Here is a 17,429-nt window from a genome sequence, read left to right as displayed (position 1 = left end):
GGGATTGACGGAGGAAAAGGGAAAAACTACCCAAAACTTTTTTTCATGTTTTATTAAATGAAGACAGAGAGCAGCATATTGAACAATCCAATCAATGCAATTAATTGCATTCTCCCTAAAAAAAAAAAAAAGCTAAGTCTAGTGAAACCACTTGTGTTTGTTGTTCCATTAATTTTAAAGAGTTTTGTAAGCAAGACTGATGTGAAAGTAGTTTTTAATTATGAGTAGTTATTAATTATATGATATATGTCATTTCTCCCTTTACAAGGGAAAACATTTGTAATGCATAGATAGCAGTTTCATGCAAAGTATTAAGGTCGCACATGAGAGGAAGTGAAGGGATCTGACGGGGCACACTTCTCTGCAATTATTTCCTCTATTTAAAGGAATTCTTCATAGAAACCATACACTGTGCCTTCTGGTGTCTCCTCCACATGCAATCCATGGCAAAAGGGAGGCACCACAAGAAGATCTGGGTCCTTGATATCCAGTTCAATATTCAAGTTGCTGAGGAAAAAAAAAAAGAACAATGAGGAGACATTAAATTGAAGCCAAATATGCTTCAAAACATGTAGCCATACCTGTAGATAAACATGGAGGAGTCCGTCGTGTAAATTGTACTAAGAGGTAAACACCCCATGGTTGCACACATGACGCTTTGGCCTTAAAAAAAAAAAAAGTTATCATGAATTGAAACTGTATTGAAGCCATTTTGAACAACCCAGGTTAAAACAAATAAGAATTGTGTTTGTGTATTAGTAATGTTAGTTAACTTGTAGAAAGTGATGTTTGGCATCTATTCTTGTTAATGGCAATCAATGAGTTAATGTTGTGTGTCAGTTCTGTGTTGTCCTTACTTTTATAGCCCGGTGTTGGGATTGTCCATATTTGAAATTTCAGGCCTTCCCCCTCAATAAAGGTGCTTCCCGAGGTCATGGTGGAAATGTAAGTTGCATCGTTGGGAATAGCGAAAGGGTGCTTTTTGGATTGCAGTGACTTCTTCTCGCAGCTCTGGTTTTTGCTGTCGATCTTGTATAATATCCCCTGGTACATACAAGAGTGAGACAAATTCAAGAACACAAATTGACTGGCTGGGGAGACAAAGTCATTACCTCCTCAAAAAACACCAAGAGATCCAGATCCAAGGTTACATTCATGGGAAGGCTTGAATTGGATTGGAACCGGAGTTTCTTATGCATCGAGTCATATGTGAACACTCCAACTGCTCTCACGTCACCCATCGTTCCCATCTGGTCTCATCCAGAAGCACACATTGAGAGAAAAAACATAATTTAGTGCTTTCAAAGAAATTTTTCTTGGAATTAAAGGAGTATCACTCACCACAGAAAGTAATCCTGTCATATTGGGTGAACCTGAAAGACATTTGTTTCCTTTTCAGTTACAATACTCACGTGTCACACAATGCAAAATGGAAATATGTGCAATGAAATTCTTACGACAAGGCTGATGCTGGTCTGCGTGGGCACTTGCAGTCCAGCACATGAAGACAAACAGCAGAACCGCGGCGTACATTTTTCTCCCCAGTCCAAAAGCAGTGTGAGTCGGAAAGGATGGTCAAAAATGAGACTGCCTTCCCTGCACTGCCCGAGCAGCTTTTAAAGGGACGTAGCGAAGCCCGAGATGACGTCAAATAGCCAGCTTTCAAAACAAGCCCCCCTGCTTTGTTCTGGCAGGAGGTGACCTTTTTCAAAAAAGATTTGTTCCATTTCTTTTCTTTGCTTCATTTACTCAGCTGTTCTCTGGTGTTTTATTGCATCTTGCACTTTTTGAATATCCTGATTTTTGATTAGTAAAGGAAACTTTGCCGTACTGGCTCTGGATTTTGATTGTTAGCACTGGTTACTTGTCAATGAGACTTCAAGTGTGATAGAATTGAGCTCATATAACCCTTGTGGCATCAAAATTGTATAGATGGACATGATTAAATAGTATGCGGCTTTTAAAGTTGTGATTTAACCTTCAACGTTTAATCGATAAAAGGAAGTTTGGCAAGACGAGCGCCATTTACAGCCCACCAACAGCACAAGTTAGGTCAGGAATGTTTTGTTGTGCAAAGTTTGTGAAGCGATCATTTGTTATTCTTGAATGTGTTGTTGTCCAAAGTTGGTGCAGCTGTCGTTTGTTATTCAGTTAACATTGTGCTCCTTGTTCCTTGTCCCTGGCAAAAAAAGCCTGTACACTTTTTTTTGGGTCAAGTTTTAGTGACAAAAACACGATTGCGTACGTTTTTTGCATCTTAATGAATGCCAAATGATATTTTATTAAAAATAATCATTTGTATTTTGTGTTGTTAGGATTTATGGCTGCAAAGCTAACATGGGGAATAGTGAATCCGTTCATTTAATTAAATAGGAAACAAGGAAATACTATTAAACAAGTAAAAAAAAAAATGAAGAAAAAAAAGATGACCAAAAAAAGCATTACATACACATTCCATTCTTGAAATGTGTTTACATTTTATTACTGTATTTATTTGGTCATGTCCACGTGCTTGATTGATTTTTCCCCATGCTGTAGAGTTGCGCAATAAAGTTGCACAATAAAGTGTGAAAAGTAAAAATAGGAAGGAAAACCAAGAGTGAGACTGAGAGTAAACTAGATGTCACAAGGGAATTTTGCTTATAAGGCACCATTGGGTGGGCGGCGATTATGAAAATGAGGCAAGCCCTTCCCCTGATGCCCAAAACCACGAGTGAGTCCTGCCTAAGAGGAAGTCACACAGTGATTCAATACGACTCAAATAGATGACCTCATATTTGTTATGGAGGATCCCAAGCTATTTTGAAGCTGGAAAATATCTATTGTATAACTGGTAAGGGCCCTAATATTGATCCCTGGGGGGTACCTCTATTAAATGTGCAAAAGTCCGTAGCCAAAACTAAAGTGACTGAATTCCAGTATTGTACTTTAAATCAATTTAAGATAATTACATAAATGGTCTTGACTACTCAAAGGTGCTCAAATAAAAAAAATAAAAAAAGATACGAGACCTCCTTCCAAACGAGCAGCCGACATGCCAATGCGGAACTTCCACACCACAAAGCGGTAGGTTGAAAAGCTGTGGTGTTTTTGTTTTGAATAGGAGTTATTTCCAGTGATTTTGGGCAGATTTTTTTTTTAAATTCCCCAAGAAATCTTACAAAGTATACAGTAAAGCGCTGGGGCACATTTCAGACTGACAAGAAATGAAAAAAAGAAAAAGACTAGCTCACTCAGTTTTCCAAATAAGAGGTCCAGTGTGCTTGCTTCAAGAGGTTTATCACTCTTCCAGATGAGGTTTACTCTAAAAACAAAAGACAATTAGACACTATACATTTAAATGCTAAAATTCAACCAAACCATACGATCATATGAATTTCAGTAGACATCAGTGCTGCCTGGCATGTTGTGCAAGGAACACTCACACACACGCATACACAAGCAAATAATGCAACATAACTAACACGGTAAACATTTTGAAGCCATGAAGCATTCATCAGCAACTCTGGAATGTTGGGTAACTTCCCAAAACTGAATAACAAGTCCCATGTTAGGAATTTACCTCTGCATAATAATCAGGTCCATCGTGTTTGGAGGGGAAAAAAAAAAAAGCACACTTCCTCATAATAATAGTGATTAAAAAAAAAAACAATAATGCTGCAGTTTGAGTTAGGCTTTCAGTTGTGAAGCTAAAGGTATTTATTTGCACTAAGTAAAATTATTAATTATTTATAATTATTATTAAACAATTTATTTAACAATCATATCGTATACACCTCGACAGTATTCAGGAAGCAGCCAACTGTGATTTCCTCCGCGAGTAAAAAAAGGGAAAAACTCTGTAGACTTGACCTTTTATTTAATTGCGCTCCAAGTTTCTTACTGAACTACTTCCTCCCATTTCAATGATTCATGTTTCTAACCACAAGATGTAATAACCATGAGGGAAAGAGAGAACAAAACTACAGATCAGTCAGAAACCGAAAACATGACCAATGATATAAATTGAAGGTGCAGTCACACTATGGCGTGAAGTTTTTTTTGGCATTCAGAGTGTTTGTACACTGCTCCTGCTCCAAGGTATGCTTATCTTTCATACTTGGACAAAAAAAGAACCTACTACATCAAATAAATAATAAAATCGTCAATATGTTGGCTCCATTTTGGCTGCAAGCATTTTAAATGCTAACGAAAGAATGCTCACACCTAAGCTGCTTCTTGTTTTGCAGATGATCGCCGGGTGCTGTGCTCTCATCCTTCTTTGTTGCATAATGAACTGTGCCGAGTCCTCGACTCCAACATTGGGCATCAACAAATCCAAATACAGCAACTCCTTCCGCCTCGCAAGGTCCACCCGAACCCGTGTCCAGCAGCTCCTGAGTAAATATGTAAGTGGTGATTAATCCTAACAAATCGTTACCGTGTTGGCACCTTTTTCTTACTTATCCCCAAAAAATGTCTGATCACCTAAATCAGAAGGAGCAGCAGTTGGGAAATAAAGACTTTGAGGACAGAAGTAGTTATTTGAAGGACCTGCCAATACTTTCTACAGACTTCAACATCTGGCTCCAGCTCTCGGTCAGTCACTTTCGAGTTACCTCTCATCGGAGTCGCCGGTGACATTTTGAAACAGGTTCCTTGCTTTTCATCCAGGATTGGGAACGACTCCACGCCGCTTTCTCAGACATGCAGGTTTACAAGAGCAAGCTGGAGTTGAAGAGGGAAGAATTGGAGATGGAAGAAAAAGAGAAGACAGTCAACAACATTTTAACTCAGAGTATCAAACACATTGAACTGGACCTGAGGGACCTGATGAGCCAAGTCAGCAGTCAGGTACGCTGCGTGAGCAAAAAATAATTAAGATCAGGCACATTTGGAATTTTATTGTGACATTTTTGGATTTATTTTCTTCTTTAGATGACATGCATAAAGTCATCTGAGAGGCAAGCAAACTTTCCAACCATCCGGACGCCCTTGAACCAATCAACAACCTCGAAAACACTGTGGGAAAAGCGTCTGGAGGGTTACATCATTTTACGGGATCTTGACCTTTACCTCACCAAGTTGGCACGAGACTTCATCCTTCTGGGTTCCAAAACGAAGTAATACTGGAGCAAGGGAAGACTGTTGTGGGATTGTCAGGTTTGGCCTTTGGTCACTGGAGTGGAACTATTATTAGACCAATGTGCATCGAAGGGCTACTCTGGGTATTTCCCTGAGTTTCTGTCTTGCCTCTGACTGTAAATTTGCAACATGGTCACCAAAACTCACACAACACATGACAACATCCTGTTTCTGTCACCCCGGGCCCTTCATCGACTGAACTTCCCAAAGACACGAGATATTTGCTATTTATTTGATGCTATTTATTTATTGTTTTTTATACAGACAGTGATACAATTTGAGATTTTATATATATATATATTTGTAGCCTGCATGGCGCTTAATAAAAACATGACGTATGAGGACTTCCTGTTATGATGTAATCAATCCTTACCGGGTATTCTTTTAGAGACAATTTTGTGTATTTTCCTCAAATAGTGACCTCAGCTTTTGCAAGTGTGTGCTTCATCACATCAAGAGCAGTGAGTGTTAATCCTCCGGTTAGCCAAGCGTTAGCTAGCATTTATCTGCTTGTGTTTCTTCTTCATGCGGTTTTGATCCGAGGGGCAGTCTAGGGCAAAATCAAATCAAATACTTTATTAAGAAGGGGGGTTTTATTAGAATGGTTTGATTTAAGAACAACTGCCCACTCACCACTAGCAGGTGTCCTCTTTTGCCTTTCGCCACCTTCAGCTCGGAGCCGTTGACAAAATCGATGATGCCCTCATTGCCTCGTGCTCCCGCAAAGCGTACGCTAATAAAGTGAAAGTGGTGTTAAAACGGGTTTGCTTGCACAGGGTGGCTCGAGGTCTCACCTGCCAGGCTTAACATTGACGTGGTTCAACATGCGGGCCATCAGGGCTAATTTTGTCACCAGCTCGATCACATGGTCGCAGTGCAGCAGCACATCACCCTGCGGAAGAGAAAAGTGGATTTGCAATCTTGTGCATCACCAAGCAGATCTTGATTGCTCTTACCTTTTGCTTATTCTCCTCCGTGGGCAAGTGCAGAACAAGCATCCCATCACTGAGGGAGCTCACAGAAATACCTGCGCAGTTAAAATGAACATTTGAATTCAAATAAAACGGTCACAAAAAGTACAGCATATTAAAAAAAATAATATCTCAATTTACTCACACAATTCACATAACTTTACTTACGAAGGTTGCTGCCATCTAGTGGAAGACTATTTAATTGCTCTACCCTTTTACTATACTGAAAAAGATACTAAATCATGATCAGTGTGACCTCCGAGTGCCGCGTAGTCGATCCTCTGCTTGATCTTGGTCTTGTCCACCAGCACGGCAAAGGTGTTGGAAAGGAGGAGCTGTCGAGAGCGTGGCTTGAACCCCCTCCTGTCATACTTGGTGACTGGGACGCCGTACTGTGGAGCACAAATCCATACATGACCATTCAAACATTGGAGCCTCTAATAAATCGACAAGGGGGAGCATCACCTGCACTTTGTCACTGCCGAGAGTTTGGAGAACCTTGAGATTGATCTGCTCGCGTTCTGTAAAAAACGGCGAGGGAGTCAATGTGTATTTGTTGTCTTACTTTTTTTTTTTTTTTTTAGGTGAGGATATGAACACGCACCGATCCTGGTGTCCAAAAAGAGCCTGCCGACGCTTTGAGGATAACTGTCCTTCTGATCTTTGAAGAGCTCACTCGCAACGACTTTCTGCGTCATCTACAGGAGCCATGCCAGCATTAAATCTCTTAACTCGCAAACGGGATCATTTGATTGGTCACAGTGACTTACTTGATTCTTCCATTCAGGTTGGATCCTCATGCAGTACTTCCTGACCATGTTCCGCATGTGCAGTGCACGAAGGTACTCTGAAGCCTGCAGAAGAAAACGAAGTCAGGATTTGGAACTTTGAGCAAAACACACTCCACTGATTGTACCTCAGCGACAGAGGGAGGAGACGGCAGCCAGCTTTTGTCCAAAACACTTGTGGGCAGATTTTTGCTGAGCTTCTTGAGGAAGGAGTAACGCACATGATCCAGGAAATAATCATTTTCTGGACTGTAGTCTTCATGGCGGTGGATAAAGCCTTTTATGAACCTGGAAAAAAAAAAACAAGGATGATGTCATGACAGATTAAAAAAATATATATATATCTCGCAATGAAAGACAGTTGTGCACCTGCGTATCAAATCGGCGGCCTGTCGACGCCTCCTTGCCCGCCGCCGTCCTTTCATTCCTCGCCATGCCGATTGAATCACTATGACTGCACATGCCACGGGTTTAGATTACGACAGAAATAATGACGACGGTCACATGCAGAAGCTTCAAACAAGTGTGATGAGCACTGACTTGCATGTCTGATCTTTTTGTATTTGGCTCTTTCCCTGTAGCCTCTCCAGGATGTCTGCAGAGTCAAAGCTGGAGCACAAAAGAGGAAGCTCCTTAGAATAGAACTTTTTTGGGTGAAATAAATATTTCTAATCACCTATCTCTGGCTTTTTGGCTTGAAGTGCATCTTCGGTCAGAAAGAGAGTTTTGGGGAAACGGATGAATATTTTGGACCTGCGTGGAAAGAACAATTACATCCTACAATGGAGCAAAATTAATATAAGATGTTTTGGAAAATGGTTGATGCTTTGCCTGCCCAGTTTGTACTCCTCCTCTTGGTAGCCAAGGTGGTTGGCTAGTGTGGCCACACCATCCCGGAGTCTTCCATACCAAACGGGCCACGTTTCTGGACATAGGGGCTTGTACCTGAGGGTTTTACCACAAAAATAAAATGACATGGCCTAGCTGAAATAAATAAGTAGTGAGTCACCTCTGCAGGAAGGCCTCAAAGCTGCGTCTGTAGGCAAAGCCGGCTCTCCTGACACGAAGGTTCTCCATCAGGCCGAGATACCTGACCTGGTGCCGGACGAGAACTTCATCAAAGTGACCTGACGATCATATCGGTTTGAAATTAGTACTCTCTTGTGACACACAAAGTGTAAACAAGTCCACCTGGCTGCTTGGTATCATTGGGTTTGATACAGCGCACATACGACGGTTCTTTCGTCATGAGGTTGTCCAGAAGTTTCAACAGGCTATTTTTAAAGTGAGTGGCAGCCTGGAGAAAAACAAATTAGAACAATAGTAAAAGGTAGAACCGTATAAACAAATAAATCTTGATTTAATTTTGCAAAGAAAGAGAGAGAGAGACTCACCATCCGTGGGCGTTTCTGCTCCGTCACTTCCTCTCTGTAGAAACACTGACTTATGATCTTGTTGTCTGCCTGCCACATGACCTGAACACGGTCCAAAACCGATGATCCGCGTCAACGCAGTGGGAAACCCTCTTTTGAGTCAATTCCAAATGTTATTTACCTCTTTCAGGGTCCTGCTCAGTGAGTCATTGTTCTTCTCGAGGAAACCTACATGAATGAGCAATGAGGTCAGTGTTGTTGCAGCATACGCGGCGTGATGCAAACTCGTTACCGTTGACATTGTAGTTGACTTCCCCGGCATAGTGCAGCAACCGAAATTCCTCTCTACTCACGACCTTCCGGGTTTTGCCGTTTGCCAGCTTGTGACTGCAAAACACACGTGGTCAAACTGTCTTTGCAGATCTAAAAAAACAGTCCTTTGCTAATAATGCTCACTCATACGTGACAAAATGGGGATGGCCGTCAAGTGTGTCCTCCAGTTTCTCTAAGAACGAGGCGTCGCTCGTCTCGCCGGGTCTCACACACTCCTCATCCTGAAAAACAGGAACGCTACTCAACTGATAACAACGCCGGCAGACGGGGAGACACTTTCGAACTCAAAACACACCAGAATGGCGATGATGCCCTTGTGCTTGGCCTCGATCAAGTCACAGATGATTTTGTTGTCAAAGTACGGCACCATCTCCCACTGAAAGTTAGGCGGTTTAAAAATTGTGTTGGAGTGGAACTATATTCCAAATGGAGATATATGTAAGGCACTCACGGCTATTCCCTCTGTTGTGTACTCCTCTTGCTCGGATCTAAGGGTGAGCTCAATAAAGAGCTGCTGGAGCTTCTCGCTGCAGTAGTTGATGCAGAACTGCTCAAAACTACATGGAGAGAAAGAAAGAACGGAACCAGGCTTTGTAGCAACGGAGGAAGACTGAAGAGGTCAAATAACTATTAGTCGGACCTGTTGCGCTGTAGGACCTCAAAGCCGTAGATGTCCAAAAGGCCGATCACGGGGAAGGCTTTATTGCTGTGGTCGACGTCATCCTACATAACAACACAAAAGATGTTGCCACTGTTGCATTTGTCGGAAAAAAAGATTGGCGGCACCTTCAGAGCAAGAGACCGGTTGATCTTCTCCACCAACCAGGTGAAGGCTCGACCATAGACAGCTTTGGCTAAAGCGTCGCGAGCGGACATTGCTTGCTCAAAGTTGAGAGGGATGATCATCTGCAATGCGAGTTAAAAAGCAAAACAATCAAAACACTGTGGACGCCCGAGTCAGGAACAATAGTTATCTTGTACCTCCTCCCCTTTGGCGGTGAGTTTTTTGTGAGTAAGAGCCTCGCTGAGGGACGAGGCCTCAAGACCCAGCAGCTGCAAAAAATAAAAAATGAAAAAAAATAGAAAAAAAACAAGAGCACATTTGTTCAGTTGATTTCTACAAAAAAAAAATGCACATTTGAACATCAACTGATACTTGTGTGATAACGCCCACCTTTGAAACACTGACTATCGGCATCTCGGTGGTGATGTGTGTTTCGCCTTCCTCGCCTTCTCCAAATTGAGTGTTGCCCAGATGGAGAACGCTGGCGATGATGTTCAGCAAATTCTAACGAGAGACACGAGCCACGTTAGTAAATGACTTTGAGACGAGATTTAAAGACAGAACTAACCTGCAGGTCCTCATCAGTGAAGCCAATAACGGACAGGGCATTCATCAAAACCTTCCAATTCTTCTTGTCATTCACGGAGCTGACTTTTGAACAGTTTCCCTGTCAAGACAAACTCTGTATTATACACCACGACGCCAATCCAACTGATGCTTCTCGTACCTTAACCAGATACTGGTAGTTCTGAGGGTTTCTTTCAAGATCAAGCATCTGGAGAAGTTCACTGCTCCCGCCATCCAGAAGCTGATAGAAGATGTGGAAATTTCTTTCTCCGTGGTTCTGGTGGACGACCCGAGATTTCTCCAGCAAATAATTGAGGATGTGCCCACCGACTGGCGCCCCCTAGGAAAGGCAGAATATAGAAATGCAATCTTAATACTTCTAGAATGGTGCGATTTACTTTTAAAAATCTCCCAAAAGGATTTTTTTTTTTACCTTAAAGTCAAACTGCACATCCATGTATTTTCCAAATCGACTGGAGTTGTCATTCTTTAGCGTTTTGGCGTTACCGAATGCCTACACAAAGCATGATCATAAAGCAACGTGAATCAAATTTGTTGTGGAACTTTAATTCAAAGTGCAATCAAATACCTCCAGAATCGGGTTGGACTGGAGCAGGCGGTCTCCGAGGGTGCTCATGTTATGATTAGACGGGCAGGTCACGGCATAGTAGAGGAGGATCTTCTTAGAGGCTTCAGTTTTTCCTGCACCACTCTCGCCTGATATAAGAATGCACTGATCCTTCCATGTGGTCCGCATGGCTCGGTAAGTGTTGTCTGACACTGCGTAGCTGAGTGAAAAGTCGTAGAGTCTTAGATTCAACTCAATCTGCCAACTGTTTTAAATGGTGATACACAACAGAAAGTATTTAACAAGACTCACATGTGAGGTGAGATTTCATAGAAGCTGACTCCTCTGTAGCGTTCCATCTGCGGCTTGGAGTAAATCTCCAGGTCTTTGTAGGGGTTCACTGACACCAGAACGGAGCCTATGTAAGTCTGAGGCATAAAATAAAGTCATAAAATGACATCAAATATTCCAAGCAAGTTTTTGAGAGATATTATTTCATTACATAGATGAGGTTTTCTTTGAAGCGTCGTCGCAGGTTTTCTATAAAGGCTGCTTCGCTGTTGTGGTTCTCCAGTAGGACAAAATCCTGGACTCCGACCCTGTCACGGGCCGTTAGGGTGCTCTCCATCACCAAGCGCACCCTTCCTTCAACGTCCACCTCCTGTTGAGAAAAAAAAGATTGCAGTTACAACATTACGACACAAGAGGACGCTCGTGTATTGTTTGGAATGACTCAAAAGTTAAATCTCATTTTCCCATTGGAAAGTACGTAACTTTTACTCCCACGTTATTTTGCCTCACTTGACATTTGACACAAAAAAACTTGGTTTTAAGTAAAAACAGCTTCACCAAAAAATTGCCACACAATATGTTACAAAACCTTCTTGATTATGAAAAAATGCAAATGGCTCAACATTTACTGACCACATCTGTAAACAACACTCCACAGTTCTACTAGAGCGTGCCAAGGCAAAGCCATTTAAAGAATCCAAAAAATAAACAAGATACGCTTATCTGTGTTGAGATTGTGATATAATATGACAACATCCACACAAGGTGATAACACCAGAAAGTGAGAAGAGTGATGCAATTGGGAAAGTGTGTGCTCATGTCAACTTAATGTGACGCCAAACGCGATATTATGGGTGGGTAGAATTTAGTGGGCTGCGGTGACATTCTCTGTGGCCACAGTGTAAAATATCGCACGCACACACAACCACAGTAACATGCAACGGAAAGGGAAACATTTATCAGTTTGGAAGCTTTACTGATGAATAATATTGTAAAAATGCATCATTGCACATTGTGGATGGTTCGGTACTTTCAAAAGTTTGGTGGCCCTTGACACAGTACTGCGATGCTTAACATCCTTGGTGGTACTGATATACGTAAGAGATTTAAAAAAAAGTTTCATAAGTGCCAGCAAGCTGCAAAAATAGTTTTTACAGGAGGTAAAAAATACAATGCATCTGTGAGTTTTGTTATATTGTTTGTTTTCATGTGTTGCTGCAACTTTTGTGTTAATTATCCAATCACCACATTATCGATGCTAGTTTTCTTAGCCCTTTTTGCAACAAGTGTTAGCATTAAGCTACCGCACGTTTTTCTATCTGGAACCCCCTGCAGAGTTGCTGTAAACAGCTATAAAAACATGGACAACAAGTTGAGCGCAAAACAAAGGGGGCAAGATGTCTCCTCAATGCAAGCGTCTCTCTCAAGGGGCTCGTTTGGCCGCTGCACGTCGGTGAAAGGCCTTTTACCCTTGAGCAGCATTCACAGGGAAATCCTTGCGAAAACAAGAGGACAACAGTGGAAGGTAGCCAAGACGTGAGAGCAAAAGGAAAATCATCCAAAGTCAATTGTGGCCGCTCCTCGCGGCGTCACCTTTGGAGTATTGTTCTCTCATTCCTGCAGGTGGGATCCCAGATGTGACTAATGGTTGGCTGTCAGATTTTCCAAAGAACACACCGAAGGAATGTTTGGGTCAGGATCAGAGCAGGCGGACAGAGGATGCCATGCAATCTTTTGTTGCTGTGTAGCTGCATGTTTTTAGATGAAACACTTGGGATGTGTGTATTGTTAAGTCTTCTCAACAAGGGGTGAAAGGAATGGAATCAAGACAACTCACGAAATGTTTGGGGTGGGGGGGGGTTCGTCACGAAGGTATGCATATGTTCATAAAACATACCTCAGTACAAGACTGCACAGAGCCAAATTGCCATTGGCAATAACAATCGGGCTCTGCAACGGCTCCTTTAACGTAATCACTCATCCGTCAGATTTAACAAGTAGCTCACTCCCGCTTTTACGGATGTGCATCAGCTGTGAAGCTCAAGTTGCGTGTGTGTGTGTGCCGCATCTGTGCAATAATCTCATTTTTTCCAACTTGTGAAAGGCCGACCAAACATCAAGGTTGCCGGGCAACCAAACTATTTTGTGCCACACAGCAAACATTGTTTTCGGCCTTTTGCCAGTCACGAGTTAAGATCTTGACTTTCATCCCTGCAATCACAACAGCAAACATGAAATGGCCATCGGCCTCATATAAACGAATGTTCCCGATTGACGAAGTAGTGCAACTCAACATAACAGAATCTCGTCCTCGCAGCTGTTGAATAGCATGACGGGCCAGGAAAAACACAATCGAGGGTTTTGGGTGTAAACATCTGAGAGTTGTGGTGATTGGAACATGTTTGCTCTGGAGAGGAGACACACCTCACAATAGGACTTTGCCTGAGTGACTACATCCAGATAATCTTCCTTATTTGGTAAGCTTCTGTCCCTTGGCGAGCCTTGATGCGACCACAGCTGGATACAAACTGCCGTCGTGTTTTTTTATCTCAATGACGAGTTAAGTTCTGCTGTTGTATACGTGTGGTGTGGATATGTAAATGTGCTGGAAGTAGGTAGAATTCCATGTGGCTCTTACCCTGCCCTGGTACCTCATCTTGTCTTGTTGGTGCTTGACAAAGGATGAAGTGTTGGTCTCCCTGCCGGGCTGGAGCTCCTCCTCTCGTGTGAAGCAGACCCGTCAACTAGAAGCTCTCATTCAGCGTGACCCAAGGGCGACAGAGCGAGGCAGTTTAATGTCTTCTCTTCCCCCGTCGCTCCCCTTTTGACTTTCTCTCAGCCTTTCCGCACGTCCGTGGTCCTTCTGCCGCTCCACCTTCTCCTGCGCGTGAGCAAAGAAAGCTCTCAAGCTAAACCTTCAAGTCGCCTTCAACTATACTACACGTCCGCTTCCCAAAGCCCTTCGCCCGTTCTCTCTCACTAAACTGCGCTGCACTAAACAAGAGCAGGAACTCCGCTCACACGTCACAAGTGGGTTGCAAAAGAAAAAAGGAAAAACATGGGAAACTATGCTGCAGTGGAGAATGCAAAAGGCAAGGCAGAGAAACAAGGAGTGGAAAATGTTACTAGTGGCTCCAAAATAAAGACTAACCACTCTGTCGCTGCATTAAAAAAAAAAAAAAAAAATGGGATGATGAGATCTTGAAACATTCTTTCCTTCTTTCCCTCCCAGTTGACTTTGCTCCCTCCCTTTTCTCCCACAAGCTGAGACAGATTCAAATAGGATGTGGGCTAAGGACTTCTTCCAGTTGGTATACCTGCATAGATGTGTCATTCATTTTTAAATGAAAATTAATTTTTTTAAAAATATCTTTTTTATTTTATTTTCTTATTGTTTTCATGGAACGATTAAAAATGGGCTAATTTCAACAGCACAAGAAATTGTGTGTGTAAAGTAAACTACAATTACAACATAGTACATCTGCTTTTATTCAAATTAAATCTATATTAGTGCATAACACACAAAGGGGTTAACTGGAGTTATTCTTCAACAAGCGCTTTTACTATATATGGTCCACTTACAGTCCCCTTATCTGCATGTTCGACAATGTCGCATTCCATCAAATTCTACGGTTTCATTTTCGAATAAGCTGACCATTTCAAAAGAAATTTCATACAATGAGACAATAGTTGATCATTTATTTCCCATGAGGAAAAAGTGATCAGTATTGTTTTTGCTTTCGTATCACAGCCAAACAGTCTCTTAAGAAACAATTCTGGATTGGAGATTATGTAACTTGTAAATTTTACTCATTGCAAAGTTGTGTTCGCATTCTTCTATGGTGAGCAGAGACAAAGCAGAGACATGTTTTACATCTACGAGTTGGCAAAAAAAAAATCTTTGAACCTAAAGCTTGAACCACTTTGTGAATTTTAAGTCTGGGCAAGTATCACAAATATCACAAGGTGTCACAGCGATCTCCAACATCATTCACTGTTGTTTTCCAGATGTGCTATTATGTGTTCCTATTTCTGTGCAACAGTTCCTGTAAGTGAGATTTCCTTCCTTGCTCTTTCCTGATGTTCAAGATTTTCCTTCATGGCCTGCCCGTCAGTTAACCTGAACTACCGCTTCCTAAATGGCACTTCAAGTTGTGTGCATGTAAAGCCAGTCTTTGCTGAAGCTTTTAAATGATACAAGGTGGAATCTCTTTGATTTTCACATAATTCTATCTGACGTCAGAAACTAATTCCAAACATGTGAACTATAATTGAAGGAATTCAGAACGCCGAGTATAAACAACTACTGTTGCAAATTGACAGCCTGCTGGTTTTTGTCTTATTTTAGTCTGCAGACGTTGTATGACTCAACACGGCAATTTATCATGCTGGGGTGACTTTTAAGGCGGGGTGGAAAATGGGAGGGATTCTTACCTCTCTTTCTGTTTAGTCAAACACACACACACACACTATCCATGTCTACCAGTCTGTCTTTCTTCCTGTCCCTTCAGCCTATCATGTTGCAGCGTGCACGCTTCACTGTGCAGCTATTATGGAGCCTCCATCACTGTGCATTATGCCCTTGATGGAGAAACCGCGAGTAGCCTATTGTCCATCTGTGCTGAGCCTCCGTCAGCACCCATCTGCTGTCACTTTCACCCCGTCTTCACCTTTACTGCCTCTCACTGCCCCATATCCCTGTTACAAGCACAAAGCCCTCTTGATTACTAGATAACGGTACAAGAACTATATTGTATGGAAATAAAAATTCATTTTAAGTCGGAACTGTGGAAAGTTGAGTCAACAACATGAGACTAACAGTAATGCTTTGATCACTGAGACAAAGTTATCACAAGACCAATTCCTCTGTTTAATAAATTGAAGGCTAATATCGCCCCCTAGTGGAATTCTGAAATAGCAAACAGGGGTCTCCCATCACTCTATCGCTTAGCTTTGCAAACGATGGAAAGATAGAAACGCAAAATTGTTAAATGTAACGTGGAGAAGTCAATTTTAGTGTACAAAGATACAGACAATATTATATTCGGTTACTGCGTACCGTAAAGAACATCTTGGCGGTGAGATGTGCAGGTAGGTCAGCAGCCGACAAAGAGCCTCCCCTTTTGCAGTTTGGACATCAGCTTTTGCGTGGAAAACATACAAAAAAGCATTCAAGTCAAACGCTTTCCTCGACTAACTATTGATAAATAGCTGAGTGGCACTAGTGGGCGCGGCGGGGAAGCCACCTTGATTGATATTTTAGTTTTACGATAGCAATCAAGCTTCCAGTGACGTAACTAGTGACACCAAACAAAGTCGAGGAGCTCGTGTCAAATTATGTATTATATTATTACCCAATTACTATACAATATTATTATTGTGTACATACATGCATTTATTTATAAGGTGAATAAAGAGTTTGAAAAATTCAAACCACTGCTAATAGTCACCGGAAAACCCGCCCATTAGTGTTGGCTTGTGAGTGAACGATTCGTACAAATGAACAAATTTAAATGAACGAGAGTGAATGAATGACTTCCTAAGGTGATTCGTTCTTTTTTCAGTAAATATGACTTCAACCAAAATGCAATAACGTAACTTGTTCCACACAGTAGGTGTCGGTAATGCGCATTGAAGCTGGTGCCACCTCGCCGTAAAACAAAACGAAGAAGAAAATGAGGTAACTTCCCGTTCACGAACGAGTCAATAAATTGCATTTCCCGTTCACCAACTGTGAGTGAACGAGTCAGTGAGTGAGTGATTTCTATTTCCCGTTCATCGCAAGAACGGATCAGTGAGGGAACGAGGGAATCTTAGAAAACATGTTGGAATGCGGCCCCGAGGACGAGAGCTTGACACCTGTGACTTTTGACCATGATATTTCCCTAATAAAGTGGCCTGTTATTAGGTACACTTGAAAATGGCGGTGTACCTAATGGAGTGTCCGTGTGAGTCCCTCGTTAAGTGCACCTGCGTGAAAAGTTTTAGCTCCTGCAGAACGTGAAAATGACCAAAAACTTTTCACGCAGGTGCGCTTAACGAGGGAAAAGTGGTAAACATGTTGGAATGCGGCCCCGAGGACTAGAGCTTGTCACCTGTGACCTTTGATCATGATATTTCTCTAATAAAGTGGCCTGTTATTAGGTACACTTGAAAATGTGGTGTACCTAATGGAGTGTCCGTGTGATGTCACAGATCAAACAGCCAATCAGAAAGTGGGGGTGGGCGCTTTTCACTTTCAGTTAAGCTTTGGCCATGATTTTTTCTTAATGAAGTGGCCTGTTATTAGGTACACCTAAAAATGGCAGTGTTCCTAATGGAGTGTCTGTGTGACGCCACAGATCAACCAGCCAATCAGGAGGTGGGGGTGAGGGCGGGTGTGGCACTTTTCTTTCAGTTAAGCTTTGGCCATGATTTTTCCCTAATGAAGTGGCCTGTTATTAGGTACACCTGAAAATGGCGGCGTACCTAATGGAGTATCCGTGTGACGTCACAGTCCAACCAGCCGATTCGTTGAACGATTCGTTTGAACGAATCTTTTGAGAGAACTGATTCTAAAGATTCAGCTCACTTAAAAGAACTGTAATGCACATCACTACCGCCCATTGAACCGGATGAGTCCGGTAGGTC

General features: G+C 42.1%; 3 protein-coding genes and 1 long non-coding RNA gene across 4 annotated transcripts; 1 reads left to right on the top strand and 3 right to left on the bottom strand.

The window, feature by feature from the left end:
• Nucleotides 1-197: 197 nt before the first annotated feature.
• LOC148386155 (ependymin-1-like) lies at nt 198-4,376 on the bottom strand. Its single transcript, XM_088397746.1, has 7 exons — nt 4,205-4,376; nt 1,458-3,304; nt 1,342-1,373; nt 1,113-1,250; nt 858-1,044; nt 582-663; nt 198-507 (listed from the first exon to the last, which is right to left on the bottom strand). The coding sequence occupies exons 2-7, from the start codon at nt 1,531-1,533 to the stop codon at nt 381-383; spliced, it is 642 nt and encodes a 213-aa protein (XP_088253872.1). The 5' UTR covers nt 1,534-3,304; nt 4,205-4,376; the 3' UTR covers nt 198-380.
• Nucleotides 4,234-5,448, top strand: LOC148386154 (uncharacterized). The gene is made up of 4 exons (XM_088397747.1): nt 4,234-4,388; nt 4,477-4,578; nt 4,654-4,833; nt 4,918-5,448. The coding sequence occupies exons 1-4, from the start codon at nt 4,272-4,274 to the stop codon at nt 5,104-5,106; spliced, it is 588 nt and encodes a 195-aa protein (XP_088253873.1). The 5' UTR covers nt 4,234-4,271; the 3' UTR covers nt 5,107-5,448.
• LOC148386153 (unconventional myosin-Ic-like) lies at nt 5,345-13,970 on the bottom strand. The gene is made up of 32 exons (XM_088397724.1): nt 13,438-13,970; nt 11,011-11,169; nt 10,821-10,936; nt 10,530-10,728; nt 10,374-10,454; nt 10,101-10,280; nt 9,942-10,040; nt 9,764-9,877; nt 9,571-9,642; nt 9,376-9,495; nt 9,230-9,312; nt 9,041-9,146; nt 8,885-8,965; nt 8,719-8,810; nt 8,549-8,643; nt 8,438-8,484; nt 8,278-8,358; nt 8,075-8,180; nt 7,893-8,010; nt 7,715-7,828; nt 7,560-7,636; nt 7,424-7,492; nt 7,253-7,337; nt 7,012-7,171; nt 6,866-6,949; nt 6,700-6,793; nt 6,561-6,616; nt 6,352-6,487; nt 6,081-6,151; nt 5,919-6,016; nt 5,758-5,857; nt 5,345-5,674 (listed from the first exon to the last, which is right to left on the bottom strand). The coding sequence occupies exons 1-32, from the start codon at nt 13,453-13,455 to the stop codon at nt 5,648-5,650; spliced, it is 3,138 nt and encodes a 1,045-aa protein (XP_088253850.1). The 5' UTR covers nt 13,456-13,970; the 3' UTR covers nt 5,345-5,647.
• A 235-nt stretch (nt 13,971-14,205) lies between these two features.
• Nucleotides 14,206-16,280, bottom strand: LOC148386152 (uncharacterized). The gene is made up of 3 exons (XR_015862917.1): nt 16,189-16,280; nt 15,859-15,940; nt 14,206-15,497 (listed from the first exon to the last, which is right to left on the bottom strand). It is a non-coding gene; the product is annotated as an uncharacterized LOC148386152 (long non-coding RNA).
• Between the last annotated feature and the right edge of the window lie 1,149 nt (nt 16,281-17,429).

Source organism: Syngnathus floridae, chromosome 15, assembly GCF_059516105.1.
Source record: "Syngnathus floridae isolate MCC-2025c chromosome 15, RoL_Sflo_1.0, whole genome shotgun sequence".
Lineage (NCBI taxonomy): Eukaryota > Metazoa > Chordata > Actinopteri > Syngnathiformes > Syngnathidae > Syngnathus > Syngnathus floridae.
This window is presented reverse-complemented; position numbering and strand designations above follow the sequence as displayed.

Excerpts from the sequence above, each read along its gene's own strand:
- LOC148386155 (XM_088397746.1), bottom strand. The coding sequence starts at position 1,533 with ATGTACGCCGCGGTTCTGCTGTTTGTCTTCATGTGCTGGACTGCAAGT. Across the intron at positions 1,374-1,457 it reads AGACCAGCATCAGCCTTGTC|GTTCACCCAATATGACAGGA; the intron begins GTAAGAATTTCA and ends AATGTCTTTCAG. Across the intron at positions 1,045-1,112 it reads TCTTGGTGTTTTTTGAGGAG|GGGATATTATACAAGATCGA; the intron begins GTAATGACTTTG and ends TGTATGTACCAG.
- LOC148386153 (XM_088397724.1), bottom strand. Across the intron at positions 8,811-8,884 it reads AGGGCATCATCGCCATTCTG|GATGAGGAGTGTGTGAGACC; the intron begins GTGTGTTTTGAG and ends CCTGTTTTTCAG. Across the intron at positions 8,011-8,074 it reads CAATGATACCAAGCAGCCAG|GTCACTTTGATGAAGTTCTC; the intron begins GTGGACTTGTTT and ends TATGATCGTCAG.
- LOC148386154 (XM_088397747.1), top strand. The coding sequence starts at position 4,272 with ATGAACTGTGCCGAGTCCTCGACTCCAACATTGGGCATCAACAAATCC. Across the intron at positions 4,389-4,476 it reads AGCAGCTCCTGAGTAAATAT|AAGGAGCAGCAGTTGGGAAA; the intron begins GTAAGTGGTGAT and ends CACCTAAATCAG. Across the intron at positions 4,579-4,653 it reads ACATCTGGCTCCAGCTCTCG|GATTGGGAACGACTCCACGC; the intron begins GTCAGTCACTTT and ends CTTTTCATCCAG.